Raw genomic sequence first — 26670 nt, forward strand, 5'->3', positions numbered from 1 at the left:
ATGCACAAACACAGTGCACTCACATACACACATGTGTGTTGTGTTATTGAATAGTTCACTAACACAATGTCTGTTCTTGAGTGTTTAGATACACTCAAAGTATCACATTGAAGAAAACGAATTTTTCTCCTCCAAGATCAATCGTAATATCTTCCTGGTTGGTGTGGAACTTTGTGCCTCCTTCCCCCTTTCCAGCTGTGATTTTGTTTGACTTTGTGCATGTCTTGTGCATACTATATTCTTTGTGAATTTGCATGTTCATCAACCTTATTGTGTCAGGAAGAGCCTTTTTCCTTGGAGTAGCTAGCTATGGCTCTTATAATCATCACATCACCACTTCTATGTAGACCATGTGCATATACTTGACTTATTTGGTTTGTATGAATGCAGTTTGTTTTAGGATGAGTATAATTATATAGTTCAAAACATATTGACAGACAAACAAACAAATTAAGGGAAAAAAGATATGCGAACTGTCTTATATTTATTGGTAGGGGAGAAGCAAAAGAGACATGATTCCAAAACATGAAATATAAGTGTAACAAAAGAATGAATTTCCTAGCACATTCTGAGCATTCATTGAACATGTAAATATTTCAAAAGTAGTGTTAGAAATGCTCCTTACTCCATAAACAATTGGAAATATTTAACAAGATTTTGTGTAGCAGACAATGAGAAGTGTAGAATATATAATTACTCAGATTCTTTTACTACTGGGGAAACATTTAATTGAAAAACAAAGTGAGTTCATATTTTTTAATACATATCTTTTTCTTAAGCTAATTTTAAGAGGTATTGGTTCTATTTCGCTCATCTTAACTAATCTGGGCATACTCAATATTTTATGCTTAATAATTATTAGGTGTCGAAATTTTTCTTGTAGATATTCTTATTTAAAGAAAGAAATTATATAGTCTGAGTAAATCCAAAAATTTTAAGGTCCTGCTCTTTATATGTGCCATGATTTTGTCAGGATAATCTCCTTTGTGAGAGTAAATCTCTGAGCAGCAGTTGTAGACTCAGGCTTTGTAACTGCAGCTCAGTCTTATTCAGTCCATGTTTTCTTACTGCTGTGCACGTATACATTCAGCAAGTCGTAGATAAATGTACACAATTCTTCCCCCTGAGGATTTTGGAAGTTGTTTAAATTGAAATGAATTCACATCTTCAAGACAATCTTAAAACATAAACTCTCTTCTGATTTCTAAGCATGCACTCTCAAAGCAACCCTGTCTGTTGGAGTTTGACTGTTTTGTTTTCTGATGCAGGCTCATTGTCTATGATACTCTATGGCAAAAGAAAAAAAAGGCTCTCATTATTTGCTCCATAACTGAATAAATGTGTATGCACCCTACACAAGGGATATCCTATGGCCTAATTTTATAAGTAAATATAAGGACTTTCTGAAAGGTGTGAAGAACTAACCCAAATTCACATTTCTAGTTGCAAGACAGAATTCACTAGAAAGTCCCAAATTGTGATGGCATTTTTATAGATATCTCTATTTCAACTCTTGTATCCCTGTACTCAAAGAAAAACATAATAACAACTGAAATGCTCTAAAAATACAGGCACAGATATCAGAGTATATATAAATATATACTTATATAAAAATATATGTGTGTATATACATACATATATTCATGTATACATACATGTATATACACACATATATCAACTTATATATATATGAATTCTACATTTTCAGAGTACTGGATCTTAGTGTGATGGTTTTCTATGTAACTAAGAGCAACTCCCACAGACCACACAATCTAGTCTCCCAACGTCTTTCTTGTCAAACATTTATTTATCTTGCATAACGTTTCAGCTACTTTTATTGTTTATGAAATATTTGATCATTTTCTGTGAAATTTTAATTTGGCCTACAAATTCCATACCTCCATGGCTAAGGTATTGTTTTTTATTTTAAAACCCCAGTATCTTTCTAAAATCCACACACATAATTAAATACTTAATTCAGATTAAAATTATATCAACACAGAAAACATTTGATGTATGCTTATGAATATATATGTATATATACACATATAAATACACACATACATGTGTATGCATCATACATATTCAATGTATATTAATTTTCCCCTTATTAAATATCAATCTCCAAAATAACAATTTAGGTAACAGATCACATTTAAATATTTGAGCAAAATTTTCTGAATTCATAAATTTGCATTTCTTCCACAGATCCTACCAGTGATCTGCTGCTCTAGAAAAACAAACAAACTTTGTTTATTTTCATTTATATTAGATCTTTGAAAATTTTAAACAATGCATTTTGGTCATATTCAACACCCTATTAAAGTTCCACTGAGTCACTTCTTTCCCCACAGAGATAACTCAGTGTCATTCCCATCCCCCTTTGAATCCAAACTGTGTTGCTCATATTCCTTCGGATGTATGACCCTCCACTGGAGTAAGGTTTAACTACCAGAGTCAACGCCATGTAAGAAAACTGACTTTCCCTCTTCCAGAAGCTATCCGTTGCTAATAACTCCTCATTAGAAGTGAGATTTCAAGCCTACCTCCCCTTTCAATGCTGTGTTTTTTTTTTCAAATTCATCTTGTGTTTTTTACTGCTGAGTAATACTTGTGTAAATGTATAATATTTCTTTATCCATTCTTCTATTGAGGGGCATGTAGGTTGTTTCCCGGCTCTGGCTATTATGAATAATGCTGCTTAGAACATAGTTTAGCAAATGTCCTTGTGGTATGAATGTGCTTCCTTTGGGTACATGTACTCAGTGGTAAAAAAAAAAAATGACATCTTAAATTTGCAAATGTGCAGGCAAATATATGGAACTAGAGAAAACCATCCTGAGTTAGGTAATCCAGTCCCAGAAAGACAACACCATATTTACTCCCTCATAAGTGGATGTCAGATGTACAGCAAAGGATAACCAGGCTATAATCCATAGTCCCAGAGAAGCTAGGTAAAAAAGGAGGACACTAAGAAGGATACACAAGGAAGATGCCAGGAAGGAGAAATAGTTAGGATCTCTCGCATAAACTGTGAGGCTGTTAGAAGGGAGGGGATGGGGAAGGGAACATGAGGGATCCAGATGGCAAAGATAAGCAAGGAACGGAGCAGGGGAGCAATGAAAGAAATATCGTGATAGAAGGAGTCATATTGCATTAGGGAGAAACTTCATGCTAGGGAAACTCCCAGGAGTCAACAAGGATGACTCCAGCTAAGACTCCTAAAAATAATTCAGAGAGTCCTCGAACTGTCCTTCCCCTGTAATCATATTACTGACCAACCTGACTCTCATCATAGAATCTATATCCTGTAACTGATGGAAGACAATGCAGTGATCCAGAGCTAAGCACTGGGCTGACCTCCTGGAGTTCAGCTGAACAGATGGAGGAAGGATCATATGAGCAAGGATGGTCAAGATTGTGATGGGAAAAACCGCAAAGACAGCCAGCCCCATCTAGGGGTAGCTAAGGGACTCTTGCCTGATATCTGGGTAACCTGCATGGGACCTAACTAGGCCCTCTGAATGTGGATAGTTATGTGGCTTGATATACTTAAGTGGGAGTGGGGGTTCTGGCAGTAGGACCAGGACTTATCCCAGGTACATGAACTGGCTGTTTGGAGCCCATTACCCATGGTGGGATACTTTGCCCAGCCTGATTCAGTGGGAAGGGGCTTGGTCCTCCCTCTACTTGGTATCACAGACTTTGATGACTCCCCTTGTCCTCTCTGAGGAATGAATGGGGAGTGGGATGGGGGATTTGGTGAGGCTCATTCTACCTCCTTCCCAAGCTTCTTGTCCTCTTTTTGTATTTTGTTTTTATTTTTAAAACCTGGAAAGTACTATTAGTGCTCCTCTTGTACACGCAGATATGTGTCTGTCCAATGGGGCTCAAGCAGCCGACCAGCAGCCAGGCAAGTGAATCTCCTTCTTGTAGCATCTACCAACCACTCATAGCTTCTCCCACAGGAGTGGAGCCTTCATAGGTCACTGTTGTTTTAGAAAAGATTTTGGACAATTCCTAAGCTTTTGCAACAGAGATTATTTAATCATATTAGAGCTATCATATTGAAAACTTTTTTGCTAATGAGAAAGAGACAAAATAATAGGAGAGTAAATTTTCTTAAAAAATGTCATGATGATAGGCATATATTTAGGAATAAGATTAAAAAGATCAAATGATAAAAATACTTTTCTTAATATTTTAGATAATAATTCTGAAATTTATCTTTTCTTTATTGAAAAAATACTATTATAACATACTAACAGCTATCCATATATCATAACAAATCTTACTAATAAAACATGCAACTTACCAACATTTTTATTTTTGTCTATGTTTTGTTTATTTTCTGTGTTAACTCTGTCCTTTAAATGAAAGGTTATTTTTAATTCTGTATATGTGGAGGTGGGGTATACACACATGATGTGCAAGTTCCCTCTGTGTGCTGTGATTACCACTAATGAATAAGAAATAGGTTTTGTACCTATATCAAGGCAAAAGTTAGGTAGGCAGGGAAAGCTGCACTGAATGCTGGAAGAAAGAAGGGCAGAGTCAGAGAGAAGCAATCGAGCCACTGGAGACAGAAGCTGAGAACTTTAGCCGTAAACTCCTGTCACGTGACCATACACAGATTAATAGAAATGGGTTAAATTAAAATGTAAGAGTTAGCCAATAGGAAGCTAGAGCTAATGGGCCAAACAGTAATTTTATTAATACAGTTTCTGTGTGGTGATTTTTGGTCTAAGCTAGCCGGCTGCTGGGAACCAACAAGCAGCTTCCTCCTTACTACACAAACAAGCACATGTACCTCTGGAAGACAGGACAGGAAATGAACACACTGGAGTGCAGATGGATTTCAAGTTTCCAGCCACTCAATATGAATTCTAAGAACTGAACTTTGATCTTCTGAGAACTCTCTGAAATCAATCAACTTTAGAAAGTGAACAATTACGTGTCTTATGAAAAGTGTTCAGGGATATGGTAAATACCCAAATATTATAAATATCTTTTGTAAGTATTTCCATGTAAGCATTATCATGCTTTTTTGAGGAAGAGAAAGCTAGCATAATCTTTAGTACAGTATTTTTTAAGTTACCACTGTGTATAAATTATATTAAAATAAACAGCCAAGTCACCATTTCAATTTATATCCAGAGAGCCTGACAGGACATAAATTAGATTTATATGTGATGCAATCCTTAACGATATTCACATTTTCTAAATCTTTGATGCTTTTATGCATCAGATAAATGCTTTAAGTCTGCAAGAATTGTGTAAAGGCATCATGTTGATTCTTATTCGATTACAGAACAATTTGAAATATCATAAAAGTGAAAGAATTGAGCATGGATATATCCAAATAAGAGGCCCGCACCATTTTATTGTCTTGGGATCTAAAATAAGAATACAATATTCATTAGCATAAGATACTCTTGGAGCACTCCCTTCAGAAGGCAAGGGAGACAAATGAGTACAGCAGCAACATGCAATCCTTCTTCTTCATCTATGCTAATTGTGGCAGTCTGAGGCTGTGAAGGAAATGCTATTAAGCAAATCCTTGAAATAAGCATTTATTTACACATCAGTTGCTCAAATAACTAACTACCTAATAGAGTGCAGTTGTCTGAGATCAGATTCAATCTAGTCAATATGGCTACTTTATAGAAAATGTACTCTTTTTTGAAGACCCTGAATTACACATATTAGATGAGTCTTCCGTGAGTACATGCATCTAAGACGACTAAGGACCAGATGCATCTCTACATTTATACTATTCAGACATCACACAACCGTAAGAGAGCATCTCAGAATGCACGCAGTCATTAATGAGTTGCCAGAACCCTCCTTCTAATACTTCTAAAAATATTTCAGAAACTTGGTCACACCAAGAGTAAAATGTAAATATTAAACCCAACATATTTTAAGTATTAATTTTCTTTTTATTTTATTTAAAAGTTTGTTTTTCATTTTACATACTAACCATAGTTCCCCCTCCCTCCCCTCCTCCAAATCCCAGTTTGCCACCTCCCATACTCTTCCCACCTAACCCTCAGGATAGGTAAGGACTCCCATGGGTAGTTAGCAATGTCTGGCATATCAAGCTGAGGCAGGACCAGGCCATTCCCCCTTTACCAAGACAGAGTAAGGAATCCATCCATAGGGAATGGTCTTCAAACCCAGTTAAAAGCACTGATTTTCTGACCTATGCAAGCAGCCAAAAGTTAGAGTCCAGAATCTCTAAGTGTGTTTCCATGTTCCTATGCTTGTTACAGTCTCTTAACATTGCTATTCAGTTATTAAAACATAAAGAGAAATATCAAATTGCATAATACGCTGTTTCTGGGAGAAAATAATTCCTATAAATCAGAACCTCACTGACAGAAAATTAAAAAACCCATATTGTAAGGCTGCTGATGCTTAATGCCACATGAGAAGATCAAAATAAAGTTACCGCTACTACCAAACACACTGACATCACCTCCCACACATAAGTTTTCTTTCTGAACTCTGTCCTGAACTCAGCTTTAACAAAGCTCATAGAATATGGTCTTTGTTCGGCTTTGCATTGATGGCAGAGTATTCACCATTAGCGCTGTACCTCCTTGAGCATATGGAACACCGCTTTACATATTTCTATCAACAAATCACCAATCCACAGAGCAAGAGAACTCAGGCTCTATAGTAATAACACACCACATCTCTGCCATTGGCATCTGGCATTTGAGTATCATCTATGTCCTTTTTTATTCCTTAAAACCACAAGTCACCTAAGGATTTCTTTTTTTTTATTTTTTTTATTTCTTTTTGATTACCACTTTAGCACCAGGTTCCAAAATGCTGCTTAACCCATGGTGAGCACTGAGTAAATAGTTGTTGGATGAATAATGGACAAGAAATACTCATTGACTGGATTAATAGCTAAGGCTATTTGTTAAAGCATTAGAATTCAATTGGCCAAACTATTTTAGTACTGAGAAAATTAGATACTGCTTAAAAATAGATAAAACCCATAAATCTCATCAGCCTCCCACTGAGTACAGGAACATTCTAACAAGCTTCTGCTTGAATGGGTCTGGTGATGAGCCATCCTTTATCTCTGTGTAGCGAAACTCTGATTCCTGTTACTTTCATTATTGGTTTAGTGTGTCGTATACCCATACCTAACAAATTTCACCATAAGTTTCTATAGAACCCCGAGAAATAAGTAACCACTTCTTAAAACAAAATGTACCGAAAATGTAAGTTCTTACTTTTAATTCTTTTCGCTGTGGCAAATTTTTAATGATCAAGTACTCTAGGTTGCAGAACATTTTCCATAAACAATGAACCTAGCATTGCATAAGAGAGTCAGTGAACCATGTGATAGGTACATAATAGATTTCCTACCTTGCTTGCTTCAATGAACCCACAACTATACTACCATAGGTTTTCATTACTCTCTCTTCTCCCCTTTTCTCCTAAAATTATGAAATAAAGATATTATATAGTATGTTCATTGTCTCTTTCTTCTCTCCCCAGTTACCTCCATTCAGAACCACACCCATTGATCTGACTTACAAAGTATTTGTGATATGAAATGTTTGGTTTAGAATTTAGGTACTGGGAAGGATCCATAAGATGCTGAGAAGGCATATTCTTTTGTGCTTGGCTAAAATATTCTACAGATATCTGTTAAGTCCATTTGAGCCATGACATTTGTTAGTTCCTTTATTTATCAGTTAAGTTTCTGTCTGGTAGACCTATCCAGTGGTGAGAATCGGATACTGAAGTGTCCCGCTATTAATGTGTGGGGCTGGAAGCATGATTTAAACTTTAGTAATATTTCTGTTGTGATTGAGATTTCATCTTTGTGAATTTTTCTTGTGATAAATATATAATGACTTTCATCCTCTCTATTGCCTAATTTTAATTTGAAGTCTATTTTGTTAGATGTTAGAATAGCTACACCAGCTTGTTTCTTAGGTTCATTTGATTGTAAAATCTTTTAACACCGCTTTACTCTGAGGTGATGCCTGTCTTTGAAGTTGAGGTGTATTTCTTGTATTCAGCAGAAAGATGAGTTCTGTTTTTGTATCCAATCTGTTAGCCTGTGTATTTTTATAAGTGAGTTGAACCTATTTATATTAAGTAATATTAATGACCAGTGATTGCTAGTTTCTGTTATATTTGGTTTTTTGTTGTTGTTGTTGTTGTTGGTGGTGGTGGTATTGTGCGTGCTTTTCTCTTCTTTGGGGTTTTCTGATGTGGACTTTTCTATTTCCTGTGTTTTTTGTGGGTGTAGCTAACTTCCAGGAAAATTGGAGTTTTCCTTCTACTACTCTCTATAAGACTGGATTTGAGAACAGCTTTGGTTTAATCTGGTTATGTTATGGAATATCTTGTTTTCTCTGTCTATATTGACTGAAAGCTTTGCCAGATATAATAGTCTGAGCTGGCGTATGTGGTCTCTTAGTGTCTGAATGCTGCCTGACCGGGAAGTTCTGGCTTTCATTGTTTCCACTGAGAAGTCGAGCATAATTATAATGGGTCTGCCTTTATATGTTAGTTGGCCATTTTTCTTTCCAGATCTTAATATTCTTTCTTTGCTTTGCATGTTTAGTGTTTTGATTGTTATGTGGCAAAGGGACTTTTTTAAAGGAAGGCAGGTCTAGTCTATTTGGTGTTCTGTAATTTTCTTGTATCATCATAAGCATGTCCTTTTTAGGTTGGGAAATTATACATCTATCATTTTATTAAATATATTTCTGTGCCTTTAAGTTGAACTTCTTTTTCTATCCCTATTATTCTTAGGTTCAGTTATTTCTAGGTGTCCCAGATTTCCTGGATACTTTTTAGTAAGGATTTGTTGGATTTAACATTTTCTTTGACCAACGTATCTATTTCCTCGATCATATCTTCAACACTCCATGTTCTCTCTCTCTCTCTCTCTCTCTCTCTCTCTCTCTCTCTCTCTCTCTCTCTCTCTCATCTTATATCCTGTTGTTTGTATTTGCTTCTGTAGTTTCTGATTATTTACCTAGATTTTCAATTTCCAGATTTCCCTCAGTTTGTTTTTTCTTTATTGCCTCTATTTCACCTTTTCAGGTATGGAGGCATTTTTTAACCTGTTTGATTTCTTTTTCTTGGTTTTATTTAAGGGTTTTGCTGATGTTTTATAATTTTTATTTGCCTTTTCATCCATTGCTTTAAGGGAATTTTTCATTTCCTCTTGAAGGGCCTCAATCATCTTCATAAAATTATTTTTATGGTCATTTTCTTCTGCTTCATCTGTGTTAAGATGCTTATGTCTTGCTGTTGTACAAACACTAGTTTCTGGTGTTTGTTATTTATTGTTATTTATGGTTGTTGGGTGTATTCTTACCCTGTTGTCTACTCATCTCTTCCTCCAATTGGAACAGATGGGGTTTACATTTCAGGAGTGTCTCTTTACCTCCAGTTGTTATAGCTGGGGGCTGTGGTTCCCTTAAAGTTTCCTTGAAGTATAAGCAAGGCAGAGCCTTCTGGAATCATTACTCCGGGTGCCTACAGGCCCCCGACTCAGATGGGCATTCCTTCTGGTACAGGCATGACTATTGCACCTCTAGTTGTTCCTCCGGTTGTAGTCGGCATTGAGGATGAGGCACTGGTGGTCAGACAATCTCCAGAGGCCACTCCTATTGGCATGGCTTACTATGTTCCTGAGGCTTCCTCTCCTGGTGCTCAGTAACAAATCAAATCTTAACAGACACACACACACACACACAAAAAAAAAATTGGAATAACCCCTTGTATCTTATTGGATCATTATTGCTTAAAGCTAGAATTCAACAACAACACTAATTGCAGAAAGCCTACCAAGACATGGAAACTGAACAATGCTTAAATGTATCACCACTGGGCTAAGGAAGAAATGAAAGACTTCCTAAAATTCAATGAAAATGACTGCACAACATACTCAAACCTATGGGACACAATGAAAGCAGTGCAAAGAGGAAAGTTCATAAGCACTAAGTGCCTACATAAAGAAGTTGAAAAATCCCACACTAGCAAATTAACAAAAAAGAAAGAAAGAAAGAAAGAAAGAAAGAAAGAAAGAAAGAAAGAAAGAAAGAAAGAAAGGAGAAGAGAAATTGAAAGCTATAGAATAAAAAGAAGCAAACTCACCCAGGATGTCTAGATAACAAGAAATAATCAAATTAAGAGCTGAAATCAACAAAATAGAAACAAAGAAAACAAGACAAAGACCCAATAAGACAAAGATTTGGTCCTTCCAGAAAATCAGCAAAATAAACAAACCCTTATCCAAACTAACCAAAAGACAAAGGGAAAATTTTTGAATTAACAAAATCAGAAATGAAAAGGGAGAGATAAAAATAGATAGAGAGGTAATCAGATAATTATCAGGTTATACTTCAAACACCTGTACTCCACAAAATTGGAGAACAAAGGGATTGGATGAATATTTTGATAAATATCACTTACCAAAATTAAATCAAAACCAGATAAGCAAATAGACCTATAACCTCTAAGTAAATAGAAACAGTCATCAAAAGTCTCCAATAAATAAATAAATGCAATGGTCAGCTGTTTTCAGTGAAGAATTCTATAAGAACTTCAAAGAAAAGCTAATACCAACATTCTTAAAGTTGTTCTACACAATAGAAAAAGGAGGAACATTTTCAAACTCTTTTGGTGGGCTACAGTTACCCTGATACAAAAACCACACCAAGACTCAATCAAGAAATAGAATTACAGATCAGTCTCATTCATGAACATTGATGCAAAAATACACGATGAAATACTGGCAAACTGAATCCAAAAATACATCAAAAAAGTCATCCACTATGACCAAGTTGGCTTCATCACAGAGATGCAGGGAAAGTTCAGCATACGAAAAAAATCTATCAATGCAATCTACCATATAAATAAACTGAAAGAGAAAAACCACATGATCATCTAACTAGATGCTGAAAAGTCTTTGAGAAAACACAACTTTCCTTTGTGATAAAAGTCTTGGATAGAGCAGAAATATAAGGAATATACCTAAATATAATAAAGGCAATATACAGCAAGCCAACAATCAACATCAAACTAAATGGAAAGAAACTCAAAGCAGTCCCACTGAGATTAAGGACAAGACAAAGCTGCATACTCTCTCCATATCTATTTAACATAGTACTTGACATTCTAGCTAGAAATATAAGACAACAAAAGGCAATCAAAGAGATACAAATAGAAAAAGTAAAAGTAATGTATCACGATACAAGAGTAACTCAAAGAAAATTAGTAGTTCTCCTACATACAGATGATAAATAGCCTGAAAAAGAAAGCAGAGAAGCTTCACCCTTTAAAACAGCCCCAAATATCATAAAATATATTGGGGAAATTCTAACCAAACAAATGAAGGACCTGTACTAAATTTTTGGAGAAAGAAATGAAAGAAGACATCAGAAAATGGGAAGAGCTCTCATGTTCTTGTACAGATATGATTAATACTGTATAAATGGCAAGCTTACCAAAAGCAATCTACAGATTCAATTCAATACCCATCAAAATCCTAGCACAACTCTTCACAGACCTCAAAAGAAAGATACTTGATTTCATACAGAAAAACAAAATAACATGATAGCCAAAAACAATCCTGTACAATAAAGTATCTTCTGGAGGCATTACCATCCCTGACTTCAAACTCTACTACAGAGCTACAATAATGTAAACAGCTTGGTATTGGCATAAAAACGGGTGGGGATTAATGGAATAGCATCAAAGAACCAGATGTCAATCCACACAACTATGAACACCTGATTTTTGACAAAGAAGTTAAAATCATAAAATGGAAAAAAGAAAACATCTTCCACAAATGGTGATGGCATAACTGGATGTCAACATTTAGAAAAATGCAAATAGAATCATACTTATTGCACCATGCACAAAACTCAACTCCAAATGGACCAACGACCTCGACATGAAACGAACCACACTGAACCTCATGTCAGAAAGAGTTGGAATGTCCCTTGAATGCATTGGTACAAAACAAGAAGCATTTCTTAACTATAACTCCAGTATCACAGTCACTGGGAGCAACAATTAATAAATAGAACCTCATAAAACTGAGAAGTTTCTGTAAAGCAAAGGATATAGTCAACAATACTAAACAGCAGCCTATAAAATGGGAAAAGATCTTCATCATATCCACATCCGACAGAGAACTTATCTCTAAAATATATAAAAACTTAGACATACCAAATAATCCAATTAGAATATGGGGTACAGCTCTTGACAAAGAATTCTTAATAGATGAATCTCAAATAGCCAAAAAACACTTAAGGAAATGTTCAGCTTTCTTAGTCATCAAAAAATGCAAATCAAAACAACTCTGAGATAGCACCTATAAAAATGGTCAAGAACAAAAACACTAAGGACAGCTTATGCTGAAGAGGATGTGGAGTAAGGAGAACATTCCTCCATTACTGGTGGTAGTACAAATTTATATATCTGCTTTGGAAATCAGCACAGCAGTTTCTTAGAAAATTGGGAATTAATCTACTTCAAGACCTAGCAACACCTCTCTTGGGCAAATACTAAAAGAATGCATACTCATACTACAAGGTCATTTGTTCAACTATGTTAATAGCAGTATTATTTAAAATATTCAGAGCCTGGAAACAACCTAGATGCTCATCATTCAAAGAATGAATAAGGAATATGATACTTTTACACAATGGAATACTACTCAGTGCTAAAAAATAATGACATCTTGAAATTAGCAAGCAAATAGTCAGAAGTAGGAAAAAACCATACTAGGTGAGCTAACCCAGACCCAGAAAGATAAATATTGTATATGCTCTCTCATAAGTGGATATTAGACATAAAGCAAAGGATAACCAGTCTACAGTATATAACTCTAGAGAACACAGACAACAAAGAGAACCCTAAGACAGACATACATGAATCCACTTAGGAAGGAGAAAAAGACAAGATGTCCTGAGTAAATTAGGAGTGTGGGATGCAGGGCACACTCCTAGAAGGTGAGAGAGGAGAAAGGAAAGGGAGTGGTAAATATGTATAGCTCAATAAAAACAATAAAACCTGCTCTTCGGAAAAAAAGAATGTAGGTTCTGGGCAGACATGTGAGTTTCTGTCTTGACTTCGTCACTTAAGTAAACTATAACTCTTAACATATTCTAAAAGTATCTGTGCCTTTCTCTTTCCTTTTGTAAAATGAGGCAAATAGCAGTATTCAAAATCTTATCCTTTTTCTTATTTGATTTCCTTACTATATGTATATGGCTAGGCTCTTCATAATTAGAGAAGCCACAAATTCTACTACATATATGCATATCTAATTGAATCTACTAAGGATTGGTCTTATATACAATGGCTGAGAAGTCAGATTAGATAAACTAAGAGGAAGCTCTTTCATGGAGAAAATTAATTTTCACTTTCTCTGACTTAACTTCCTGAACAGATCAACAATAGCCTGACACTAATATCAACAATTAATAAATGAGACCTCATGCAACTAAAAAGGAAAGAATACCATCAATGAGAGAAAATGACAGTCTACAGAATGGGAAATAAATTCTCAATTCCACATCTGACAGAGGAGCTAATACACAAAATATGTAAAAAACCCAAGAAACTAGACACAACAAACCAAACAGTCCAATTTAAAAATGGGGTACAGATCTAAACAAAGAATTTTTAACATTTGAATCTGAAACAACCAAGAAACACTTAAAGAGATGTTCAACATCCTTAGCCATCAGGGAAATGCAAATCAAAACAACCTAGAGATTCCATCTTACACCTGTCAGAATGGCTAAGATCAAAACCACAAGTGACAGTTCATGCTGGTGAGGATGTGGAACAAAGGGAAAACTCTTCCATTACTGGTGGGAATGCAAACTTGTACAGCTATTTTGGAAATTGACAGTTTCTCAAAAATTTGAGAAAAAAAAATCTACTTCAAGATGCAGCTATACTACTCTTGGGCATATAGCCAAATAATGCTCCATCCTACCACTAGGACACTTGTTCAACTGTGTTCTTAGAAGCTTTATTCATAATAGCCAGTACCTGGAAACAACCTAGATGTCCCTTACCTGAAGAATGAGTAAAAAAAAAGTGGTACATTTACACAATGGAGTATTATTCAGTTATTAAAAATTAAATATCATAATATTTTCAGACAAATGGATGGAACTAGAAAAATTATCCTGAATGAGGCAATGTTCATAATGCTACTCATTATGAGGTTATAATGAGTAGCCACAGACTATCTAACAAAACTCCCATATCAGTAAGGAGACACTGCCTGTTGAGTTAGTCAGGTGGGTCAAATAGACTCTTGAAACATCATAGGTTATTACCATTACTCTTGGCTTACTTCAAAGGTAAGACAACATTCAGTTCAGTCACAGGACTTGAGGCAACCAAGCTGGGAGTGTTCTGAAAGCCTCTTTGAGTGCTAGCTCCTGTATTATCAGAAATTGCTGTGTAACCTGCCAAGAGAGAAAAGCAATTGCTGTTCCTATCCATCATAAAGCCAGCTAGCCACAACAATTACCAACTGATGAGAAACCACTGCTGGTATAATAATGAGTTATTTAATTAGAGGGTAACCAACAGCTGTCTAATCATACTTAAGGCCTACTCAATAGGAGGGAATTAATGACTGATTCTACAACCTAGCCAACTACCCTTGACTGACGACATCATAAACACTAGAGGAGTGCCTCCTAGCAGTTTTTCCTAAACTAATATAATAGTTAGCTGTATTCTCAATAATTGTTTTTATACTCAGGAGTAAGAGTATATGCTCATCAAATAGCTTCCTTTTCCAACAAATTAAAAAGATTGTAGAGATAAACAACTGACCAAAATGCAGAAACCATGGAGTACCTCATCACCAGTTAACACATGTACAATGCAACCCATACACTAAGGCTAAGGGAAAATGGAAGAAGAGGAGATGAAAGATTGTTAAAGCCAAAGAATCAGGACACCTTCTGCTAGATAGGGTCCTTTAGATGTGACAGGGAAGCCGCACCCATGAAATTTCAACCATATAGTTTCTCAAACAGAATTTAAATAATAAATTTCATTTATCATCCCAACATTGGTAAGGGACATGTTACAAGATCTCACCATTAAGGGAAGAACAATAAGAAAGATACATTTCTTTAATATACCACATATAGAACCAAGCAAAGAAACATACTCCATTTGGGTACTTAATAATATCTAATATTCGATATTCAATTCTATTGTATTTCAAACCACTTTAACAAAGATAAATAATATGAGAATTATGATGAGTCTATAGAATATTTTTACTATGTCCTTCCCAAATTGTTGTGTCCTGTTCCTGAATATTTTTAATGTTCTTGAAATAATTTTGAAAAATGAGTTCTCTGTGCCCCAAAAGTTTGTCTGAAATCATTCAGGAAGAAGTGACAGTGGAACTGAAATTGAAACTGGACAACAAAGATCAGAATTCTCATTTGATACCTCCCATGTACAATTTTCATCTAAAATATTTCATTTAGCTTGTTCCCACTCATTCCCTTTCATCTAGGAAGTCACTTGCCACATGCGACCTTCATTTTACCACGACCTCCACAGCCCTTATTCAGCTTTATATCCTACCTTCTTTCCTCTAGCTCCTTGTGGCTCTACCTTTATTCTTATACTCATAAACAAGCATAATAACATGAATATACATACAAAATGTTTATGAAATTTGAATGCAGTATGAAGCATTTCCTCTTCTGCTTAGCCAACAGGTGTTTCAATCTGTAGAATGGAAAGCAACTGGCCTGGATTTTGTGTTTGGGTAATTTAAAAGATTTTCAATTGGGGACTTTTATCAATTGCAATCTTATCTCAAAATCGGTTTTTCCTTGGGTCCTTTGAACAAGTAATTGTGTAACATTTGCATTGGTTTATACTACAAAAGTAAGTTTTTAAAAGCCAGAAACATGAAGAAAAATCATTTATTAAGCACAACACCCAAAAACTTATTTATGAAATAACCTAAAATAATACATTTTAAAAGTAAGTGCATTTGAACTTAATATTGAAAACTGGATGAATATGTTGAATTTCTTTGGTTTTCTACTCAAGTAACTTCTTAGACAAAGATTACTATTTAGATTACATTTTAGAACACCTAAGATCTCAAGATACTTTTCAAACTCTTTCTAAACTTGATTACACTCATATTTGTCTCAAGATTACAAAGAGTGAAATCAAGCAGATGAAATATGAACCAAGTTGTCAGGATGCCACAGATTCTCCTGGAGAATGAAGAACAGCATCCATGGTCAGAGCTTTTAGATACAACAGGTCAGAGATTTTAGGATCCGTTTTCATAATTCAGCAATGAGGAAAGTCAATACACTGTCTCCCTTCACTCTTCACGGAAACTAATGGAGACAAGACCTGCCCATTGAATTTATATAAAAAGAATCCAACTTACTAATCTCCAAATAGATGGCATTGAGTGTGTATTTTAAAACTAGTATGACATTGAAATTCCTTCCAACAGAACTGTCTGTGATTTGCTATAAAAAGAAGCCACAAATGAACACACAAAGAGGGCACAATATATATATATATGATCATACATAGTTTATAAGTATTGATGCCAATTTTCTCCAAATCTATATTGAAAGAATATAAAATTTGTAACAAATTTGTCTGCTATATAAAACGAAGTCATAAAAACTCATAACCCAAGTACTCAAACCATAGTTATAGTAGCAACATATATATGTGTGTTTATGTATACATATATATATTTGTTTCAATATTTATTTGTTCATCTGACAAAGAAATCCAGTTTATATATACAATAAAGATAAAATAAATTATTCATAAATTTGAACCTTGTAACTTAATTTCAGTCTTTCAAACATACAGTAAAAAATAGGGAGTGGTAGTCATATTAGAATTTTCCTCTTTACTACTGCTCAGGCCTGTGAAGAGACCCTTCAATCACTGCATATTTCATTGCAAATCGGAGATGTCATCGTGGTCTACTGCTATAATACATGTTACAGAAGAAACTGTTGTATGGAATGTGTTTAAAGAGCTGTGGCACCTAAGAGTAGGACACCCAGTGAGTGCCCTGCCCACTGCACCACAGCACACTTTACCCTGTATCAGCTTGATGAGAGTTTGGAAGCTGGCAACAATGAATGCAATGTAAAACTCTTCCAAACGAAGCATCTATTGGGGATGACAATACGCTCTCTGTGAGACAGTATCCTTACACGATTACATAGAAATGTGCAGCTATAAAGACAAAAAGAGCATGCAAGTTGTTACTCCAGAAAACCAGTGGGCCAATCTGATTTTACTTGTTCAGTGGTGCAAAAGTACCCATTCTACTTAAATACCATCTATAAATGTGATATATTCAAGGACATAACCCATTACTGGACATTAGATAGGATGAAACATTTATTGCATTGTCTGTACATTGAGAACATTTAAAATACGCAGGCAGAAATATAAACAAAATTGCAATTCCCAAATGAAACACAAACATACCAAATATCAAATTTTGAATCCAGGAAGGCCACTTTTAATTATGATCGTATTCAGTGCCTACATTCTGAGGGTTTGCAGATGTTCTATCTACTGGTAAAGAGAAGGAAAATCTACATAAAATTATCTTCGTAGTAATTTGGCTTTACTGGAGTTCTAAACAGCACTAAAGCATCAAATGCCACAACCTTGAACGTAAATGTATATAAAACAAATAATGCAATGCATGGATAGTACATTTTTAAAAAGCTATTAAAGAGTATATGTCTTAAGCAAACGTTGCAACTTCTTCCACACTTTGCTTGCTCCTAGTCCAAGTGTGAGCTTTTTCTTTCACTATCAGCACAACTTCAAAGTTTTTGATATGTTTTACAGTCCTCTCTTGTTCCTGTCAGACTGCAGATTTGTGCTTGGTATGATCACACAAAAATGCAGCTAAGACATTCAGAGTATTATTAATTTCAATTAGTAGGCAACCGATTACAGTGAAGACTTTCAAAAGTGATTCTAATGAAACACACAGAACTCTTTCTGAGATATGTGGTTTTTTTCATAGCTGATAGATACGTGGTCAAATACAGCATATAAAAGATTGACTTAATTAAGAAAGTTACCCCAACACGAATGAGAAAAAAAATCACAATATTGGCTTATATACAAATAGTATATACATGATAACATGTAACAAGAAGTTTCTGAAATTATTTAAAATGCATAAAGTTTGTCAACAGTATTTGATTCCAAATACAGCAGGAAAGTCATTTCTACTTCTAGTTCCTCTATTAGTTTATAACCTGATAGAACTCAAAAACAAGTGAACACCCCGGCTTCAGAAAAGGCTGATTTCATGTTGTCTCCAAGTAAACAGATAGATCAGAAAATACAATGACGGCAAACATTGCACATGTTCCCGGGAAAATCCAAATTTCTTATAATGATTGTGGGACAAAATAAATAAATAAATTAAAGGAGACAGTTTCAAGTCGTTGAATTTACTCACCAGTTTCCCAAATGCAGGGTTAGTAACAGGAACATCAACCTCACTCCTCTAGTTTGACTCCACAGGAGCGAAGGAGAGAAGAGGAAGGTTTTCCTAGAACCCATCAGGTCGCTTTTATGGTCCCTCTTCTGCTAGCTCAGTCCCCGAGCCCAGAGTTTGTCTCAAGCCTCAGCAGCCTCCCAGTGAGTACAAGGGAGAGTGTGGAAAGACAGGACACCTCCTAACCAGGTAGGATGCGACTCCCAGAAGAACTGAGCCAAGGAGCCAATCAGACGAGGAGGACGCCGGCATAAATTATCTCAAAACGAGTTGGACCAATCAGTGTTCCGGAAAGGCGGGGTTTACCATACTAGAAATCAAGCCCAGCCCAGTGGGGGAAAAGAGCTCCGCTTTTTTTTTTTTTTTTTTAATGAAAGAAAAATAAACCTCTTCTCCGTTCCAGCGCCTATAAGAAATATTGGCGTGGCCTTGACAGTTGGGCTCCCAAGGGAAACGCCGCTATTTTGCTGCCCTTCCGTATATTGGAATGTATCTGGTCACTACCTCTCCCCTCTCCTGAGTTAGGAATTATTTATTTATGCTTTTAGTTACTTATTTATTCATTTAATTTTTTTTAAATTGCCTTCAAAAGAACGCCCAGGGAACTCTCCCTCTGTGGAAAGAGCTTAATAGACTTTCTTCGGGCTCGCGAGAATCCTGTTATTTTTGAGTAATTATCGTTACTTAATTTTGATTCCGGGACAGTGTCTTGTTTCTTTTTGCAGATGTGGGACGGGACACAATGCCCTGCACAAATGAGCTCTCTAGAGGTGGACAATGTAAAACTCAAGTGAATGAATGAGCCGTCTGGGTGCCTTCCCGTTAAGCACGTTTCGGTCCCTCCCCCTGCTACTGCCTGCGCTCTAGTGTGCCGATTTGCAACGCATTATCTCCCATCACGGGAAGATGTCAGTAATGAAGAATACCAGGCAAGAACTCTCTCGTTTTACAAACACAAAACTGACTGTACTAGCTTCCGCCGTCAAAGACGTCCTAGCATATGACACGGGCGATTCTTGTTGTGTTTCCCCTGCTCAAGTGCATTTCATTTGCATTTGTGGAGCTTCTGTGTTTGGTTCCTAACTTCAGAGGCTCTGCTTTGAGTTCTCAACAGAGCCCAAGGGTTGCCATGGCAACCGGAAAGCCTCTGGCAGCTGGAACAACTGTACTGCAAAGACCGTGGCTATGGAGAAAAGGGCTCAGTGCCCAGCCATCTTCTGCCTTTACGCCTTGCTAAATCCCTGCTTCCCAGGGATGTCGCCCAAGGATGGGGGTCCTAGGCTTCATCATTAATCACTCCGCACCACCTGGAAATGCCCAAATTCAGAGATGAGATGAAATGTACCGTGTAGTTACTTGAGAAGCAGACAGTTCAAGGCAGAAGTAACTGTTTGTGCATGCACGGCGGCAGCAAGGGAACTGTTGCTACAACAGCCTCTGAAATCCATTAAAGGAACCAGATGAGCATAACGGGGTTACAGACTGATAGACTTTCTTTGTCTCTCTCCCTTTTTTTCTTCCTCTCTTGTTGCCCAGAATAGCAGATATTGCAGTATTTTTCTTTTCTCTGACTCCCTATCATCTAAAAAAGATGTAGTGATCTTCCTTGTTCCTATTCTCTTACTCCACGCTATTTAGCATTTTTCTCTTCCATAAAGTATGTTAATTAAAGCAGCTCATACCTAATAATAATACAAATAGCAATTAAAGTACATTATAATAGATTCTGGAGCAAGTGTATTTACGTAGCCTGTGACGTCCATATAAATAAGCTGTTTTTATTTATTTTTCTATGTCGATTAACAATGTGTTGTGCATTATTATTTAACTATTTCACAGGGTGGACACATAAATTCAAGGATATGATTAACCAGTGAGGCAGGAATTAATTCCCTGGAAATAACTAGTGGATAGCAAATACTTTCTGGTTACTCCTGGCATTTCCTAATATTAAATGGGGTTTTTCCACATTTTAATGGAAAGATGATACAGTCTAACGTTCTACAACAGTAATCTTAGACCATCCTACCAAAAACTTTCAAAAAGGTTTTGTTATTTGCATACGTTACTGGAAAGAGCTGACAGCAGTTCCCAGAAATTAATGGAAAGGAAAGGTGAAGGATGTTTCCTTGGATGGTATACTTACACTCATAAAACGGAAAGGGATATGACAATGGGAGTTTTCTACACTTTCCAAAATAAAATTTCCCCAAAATGTGCTGAGGTAGTGGATTAAAAAAGTCTCACTCTCTGTAGCTAGAATGGTAAATTATAGTTCATTCTAATCTATGTAAAATGGATGTAAGCACTTTGTTATCTGAAAAAAAAAAGCCATTATAGTGTGTACTGTTACAACTTGATAATTTGACTCTAAAAGTCTTTTTTTTTTTTTGGACAAGATAAAATAGCCATATGCATATGGTGTGACTAGTGACTAGGGGGCCTAGGTTGTGAATAAATACAGTAAGCTCCACTGTATCCATCAAATTAACCACCTTTTCACAGGAGGACACACTTGGGAAGGACAGGCCATGTGTCCTAGACTTCAAGGTTGAGGCCAGAAGTAGCTATAGGTGAGCAACTGGAGAGAGAACATTGTGGTGGTGATTTTCATTTCAGGGCAATTTTGACCACATGAGATTTGTTAAACTTGGGAGACATTTTTTGTTGTTGTTGCAGTTGTGGAGTGAAGATGGGTTGTAGTCAACTATTGAATGTTATTAAGTGGAAGCTAATATTTTGTTTATACTCTGAAATATACAAAAACTCATCCAATGATGAAAAACTCAAACATAAACTCTCTGTGGTGCCAAGGAAAAGAAGGGGAGTGAAGGGGATGGATAAATATTCTATACCATAGTTATATATTATTTTTTTCATTGACTGTCATTAAAGTCACTCTTCTCTTTCTCATTCATTTGAATGACTGGACCACAATCATTACCTGTTAAATTTTTTATTATTTAAAACAGCTTTCATATGATATACTTGAGCATATTTTCACTCAAAGATCATCCCTACTTTCTTATCATCCAACTTCTTCCTTTTTCTCAAAAATAAGACAAAATATCACAACAAGTTAAACAAAAAAGGCAAAAAACATTACACATACTAAGATATTTTGTATTTAAAATAAAAAAAAATATTACTGCTACTTGGCATGGAGCCTGACCTGGAATATGGTTGACATACTCAGTAACACTCCATTAGTCAATTGTGATTTTGTTTTCTCTCCCAGCAACTATCAACTGAAAAAGAAAAGCTTCTTAGTGATGGTAAGACTTCGGGTCTACTTCTTATTTTCTGTCCTAGAAATCTGTCTGTTTTGAGCCTGTACAAGTTCTGTGTGTACCCTCACAGTCTCTCTTAAATCTTATGCTCAGCAGCTTTTTTGTATCCGGAGTTTCCTTGGAGTCATCCACCCCACTGGCACAGTGCTGAGTGTTCCAGAAACTCAGTCTTTATATGTTGTCAACTGTATGTCCTTGTGCTAATTACCATTGTCAGCAAAATAAGCTTTGATCACAATGGGGGTTGAACGATTATCTGATCTTATTATGAAAGGCACAAAGCCATAAAGTAACTTCTAATGATATATTGCTTTGTAGATAAAAATTTTTGTCCTGCCCAGTCCCACAGCCAGTTAATCCAAAGAAACTTACAGAGGTTTTTATTAGTTATAAACTGCTTGATCTATTAGCTCAGATTTATTGTTAACTGGCTCTTGCAACTGAATTTAACCCACAATCCTTACCTGTATTTAAGCACATGGCTTGCTACATTTTCTCAGTGCCGCATTTCATCTTGCTTCCTCTGCATCTGGCTAGTGATTTCATCTCTGTCTTCCCTCTTCCCAGAATTCTCCCAGTCTGGTCACCCCACCTATATTTACTGCCTGGTTACTGATCAATCAGCATTTTATTAAACTAATACAAGTGACAAAAGTTTACAATCTACAAGAGTATTATCCCACAGAATCCTATACTCATACCTATTGCATATCTATTAGTTTCATATCTATGTGCAATGACTATCAACTTGTCATACTACTTTCATTTTAGAAAGTTTTGTGGGTTATTTTTATTATGCTATCACTTTAAAACAGTTGTCATACCTACAGGTGGTACAAAGAGTTCACTCTGGACCTAATGGACTAGGTGTTACAATAATAAACACTTCATGTTTTCACATACCAGAATTTGGGAGTCATTGCCATTCTGTCATCTTGTAAAATGACTAGTGATACGGTGACATGATGGTGCCACATGCAGCCCTGACACTAAGCAGACAAGAAATACTAAAGATCCAACCTGTCATTCATAAACTATGGTCGAGATACAAAGACTGATTTTAAAATACAATGGTGACGAAAGTACAGATTTATGCCCTAGTTTCTTTCTTTTGTTGCTTTAGTTTTTCTGTGCGGAACGGTATTTCCCCATGATTGTGTGTGTGTGTGTTTGTGTGTGTGTGTATGTGCAAGTACAGATATATACTGACTTGTGGAGGCCAGAGCTCAACAACAGATGACTACTTCTCTCATGGTCTGCCTTATTTTTTGAGACAATGTCTCTTACTAAGCAGGAAGATCTTTGATACATACACACACACACACACGTGTGTGTGTGTGTGTGTGTGTGTGTGTGTCAATTCTACCTAGAGCACAAGTTGCTTTCAGGATTACATTGAGTTATTCATATAACTAATTGCCTTTAGAATAGAAATAAGTTCAAATTTTGTTATTTGTTATTGTTGCTATACCTAATTCATGGTATATTTAAAATATAATTAAGTTTGTCTAACTGATAGTACAGTTAGAGTCTGAAGTTCTAAAGAAGGTGAATGAAAATGACCACATTATGCATGCCCTCAACATTATCTCTATATCTGACTTCTCCAGAGAAAAGGTAAATTTTTATTTAATTTTTATTTGTAAAGCTATGTTTCTTTTATGAACCCCATGACTCTAAACTTAACCACTAAACAGCACAGTATTTTCTTCTATTGCATATCCTCCCTCTTAGGCTATGGGACTCCCACCTCCATTGTCAGCATGACACTTCATTTATCTAATTGTCATTTTTCTGAGAAATAATTATTAATTTCTCACTGAAGAATATTCTGAAATATAGGACAGACATATGACATTTTGAGTACTGGCTACACATGTTCATTTGTGTTAGTTCTTTTTGTCACTATGAAAAATAGTTTGCAAATGACAGCTAAAAGAGAAAAGATTTTCTGGTTCACAGCTTTTGAGAATACAGTCCATAAATGGTTGATAAAAGGGGACAGAATATCATTGTGTATAATATAGCAGAGAAATCTGATCGCCTCATGGCTGTCAGAAGCAAAGACTCGGTGGGGAGTGACAAGTAAAAAAAAAACACAAAATTTACAAAAGCATAGATTTAAGAAAAAATTATTTTTATATTGTTTATTTAAAAGTTATTTTTATCATTTGAATTTATTTCATTTTCTGGTGTGTGTTTGAACTTTTCATTAGTTTGTTTTTTATAAATGTGTTGACCTTTGTTCTTTTTGTTTTTGTTTTCTGATTAGTGTGTTGCCTATCGGTGTCAGAGAACAAACTTTGGTGTTAATTACTCGTTTCTCCTATAAGTTCCAGGGATTCTAAGCAGGTCCACACTCCTTTTTCCTGCTGAGTTATCCCACCAAATATTTACTCTAGCCCTTTCTTTATCTTTATAGGAATAAAGCACCTTGTTCATATTAAAAGCTAACTCAGGGGCAAATTGCTCAGTTGATAGATGCCAGATGATCTGAGTTTGATCCCTGAGGCCCACATGCTAGAAGGAGACAAACAGCTCCAGCATCTGATTTCCATAACTGTTTGTCCCACAATAAATAAATAAATATGATAAATAATTTGCAAAGAATACATTATTTTTGCCATGAGGATTAAAAAAATGAAGTTCCCATCTAAGAGTTGGGAATAAAAATCTAGAATCAAAATATAGTCTTCAACTGTTGGCTCCCAGTAACCAATTTCTTAAACCAGACTCACCCTTCTAGTACATCAAACCCCAAATAATCACATCAGATTCTATTTCTACCAGAAGAATATTTTGCTAATTAAGCCCTCAATTTTCACTAACTTTTTAGTGGTTACTTCTACAAACCAAGGGCACAGTCTTGAGCTTTCAAGCTTTCAGGGGTGTATGTGACAATTTTCTATAGTATTTTCATTCATTCTTTGAGTGTTTCAGACAATTTATTTTTGCATGTTTACCCTATTTGTTCCATCATTCAGCTCCACCAAAATTTACCCCAACTTCCTACTCACCAAACTTTATGTTTTCATTTTTTTCTTAACCTATTGAACCCAATTTGTGCTGCTCAAATATTCTTAGATGAGGAGTTGCTTTAAAGCTCTTAACAAAAACTCTGTTTCTCTTCTCTCTCTCTCTCTCTCTCTCTCTCTCTCTCTCTCTCTCTCTCTCTCTCTCTCTCTCTCTCTCTCTTTTCTCTTCAGTCATTATATACCAATAGCACCTCAGATAGGTGTTAGNGTGTGTGTGTGTGTGTGTGTGTGTGTGTGTCAATTCTACCTAGAGCACAAGTTGCTTTCAGGATTACATTGAGTTATTCATATAACTAATTGCCTTTAGAATAGAAATAAGTTCAAATTTTGTTATTTGTTATTGTTGCTATACCTAATTCATGGTATATTTAAAATATAATTAAGTTTGTCTAACTGATAGTACAGTTAGAGTCTGAAGTTCTAAAGAAGGTGAATGAAAATGACCACATTATGCATGCCCTCAACATTATCTCTATATCTGACTTCTCCAGAGAAAAGGTAAATTTTTATTTAATTTTTATTTGTAAAGCTATGTTTCTTTTATGAACCCCATGACTCTAAACTTAACCACTAAACAGCACAGTATTTTCTTCTATTGCATATCCTCCCTCTTAGGCTATGGGACTCCCACCTCCATTGTCAGCATGACACTTCATTTATCTAATTGTCATTTTTCTGAGAAATAATTATTAATTTCTCACTGAAGAATATTCTGAAATATAGGACAGACATATGACATTTTGAGTACTGGCTACACATGTTCATTTGTGTTAGTTCTTTTTGTCACTATGAAAAATAGTTTGCAAATGACAGCTAAAAGAGAAAAGATTTTCTGGTTCACAGCTTTTGAGAATACAGTCCATAAATGGTTGATAAAAGGGGACAGAATATCATTGTGTATAATATAGCAGAGAAATCTGATCGCCTCATGGCTGTCAGAAGCAAAGACTCGGTGGGGAGTGACAAGTAAAAAAAAAACACAAAATTTACAAAAGCATAGATTTAAGAAAAAATTATTTTTATATTGTTTATTTAAAAGTTATTTTTATCATTTGAATTTATTTCATTTTCTGGTGTGTGTTTGAACTTTTCATTAGTTTGTTTTTTATAAATGTGTTGACCTTTGTTCTTTTTGTTTTTGTTTTCTGATTAGTGTGTTGCCTATCGGTGTCAGAGAACAAACTTTGGTGTTAATTACTCGTTTCTCCTATAAGTTCCAGGGATTCTAAGCAGGTCCACACTCCTTTTTCCTGCTGAGTTATCCCACCAAATATTTACTCTAGCCCTTTCTTTATCTTTATAGGAATAAAGCACCTTGTTCATATTAAAAGCTAACTCAGGGGCAAATTGCTCAGTTGATAGATGCCAGATGATCTGAGTTTGATCCCTGAGGCCCACATGCTAGAAGGAGACAAACAGCTCCAGCATCTGATTTCCATAACTGTTTGTCCCACAATAAATAAATAAATATGATAAATAATTTGCAAAGAATACATTATTTTTGCCATGAGGATTAAAAAAATGAAGTTCCCATCTAAGAGTTGGGAATAAAAATCTAGAATCAAAATATAGTCTTCAACTGTTGGCTCCCAGTAACCAATTTCTTAAACCAGACTCACCCTTCTAGTACATCAAACCCCAAATAATCACATCAGATTCTATTTCTACCAGAAGAATATTTTGCTAATTAAGCCCTCAATTTTCACTAACTTTTTAGTGGTTACTTCTACAAACCAAGGGCACAGTCTTGAGCTTTCAAGCTTTCAGG

General features: G+C 35.6%; 1 protein-coding gene across 1 annotated transcript in view; it reads right to left on the reverse strand.

Annotated features, from left to right (window-relative positions):
- Gabrg1 (gamma-aminobutyric acid type A receptor subunit gamma1) overlaps positions 1–18725 on the reverse strand; it is a 75015-nt gene extending 56290 nt beyond the window's left edge. The window contains exon 1 of the mRNA XM_050150026.1: positions 18539–18725. Coding sequence (XP_050005983.1) covers positions 18539–18642 — 104 coding nt within the window. The 5' untranslated portion in view covers positions 18643–18725. The remainder of the gene's footprint in view (positions 1–18538) is intronic.
- Positions 18726–26670: the final 7945 nt, after the last annotated feature.

This window comes from Alexandromys fortis, unplaced genomic scaffold, assembly GCF_014885135.2.
Source record: "Alexandromys fortis isolate MF-2015 unplaced genomic scaffold, M_Fortis_MF-2015_v1.1 scaffold_0, whole genome shotgun sequence".
NCBI lineage: Eukaryota > Metazoa > Chordata > Mammalia > Rodentia > Cricetidae > Alexandromys > Alexandromys fortis.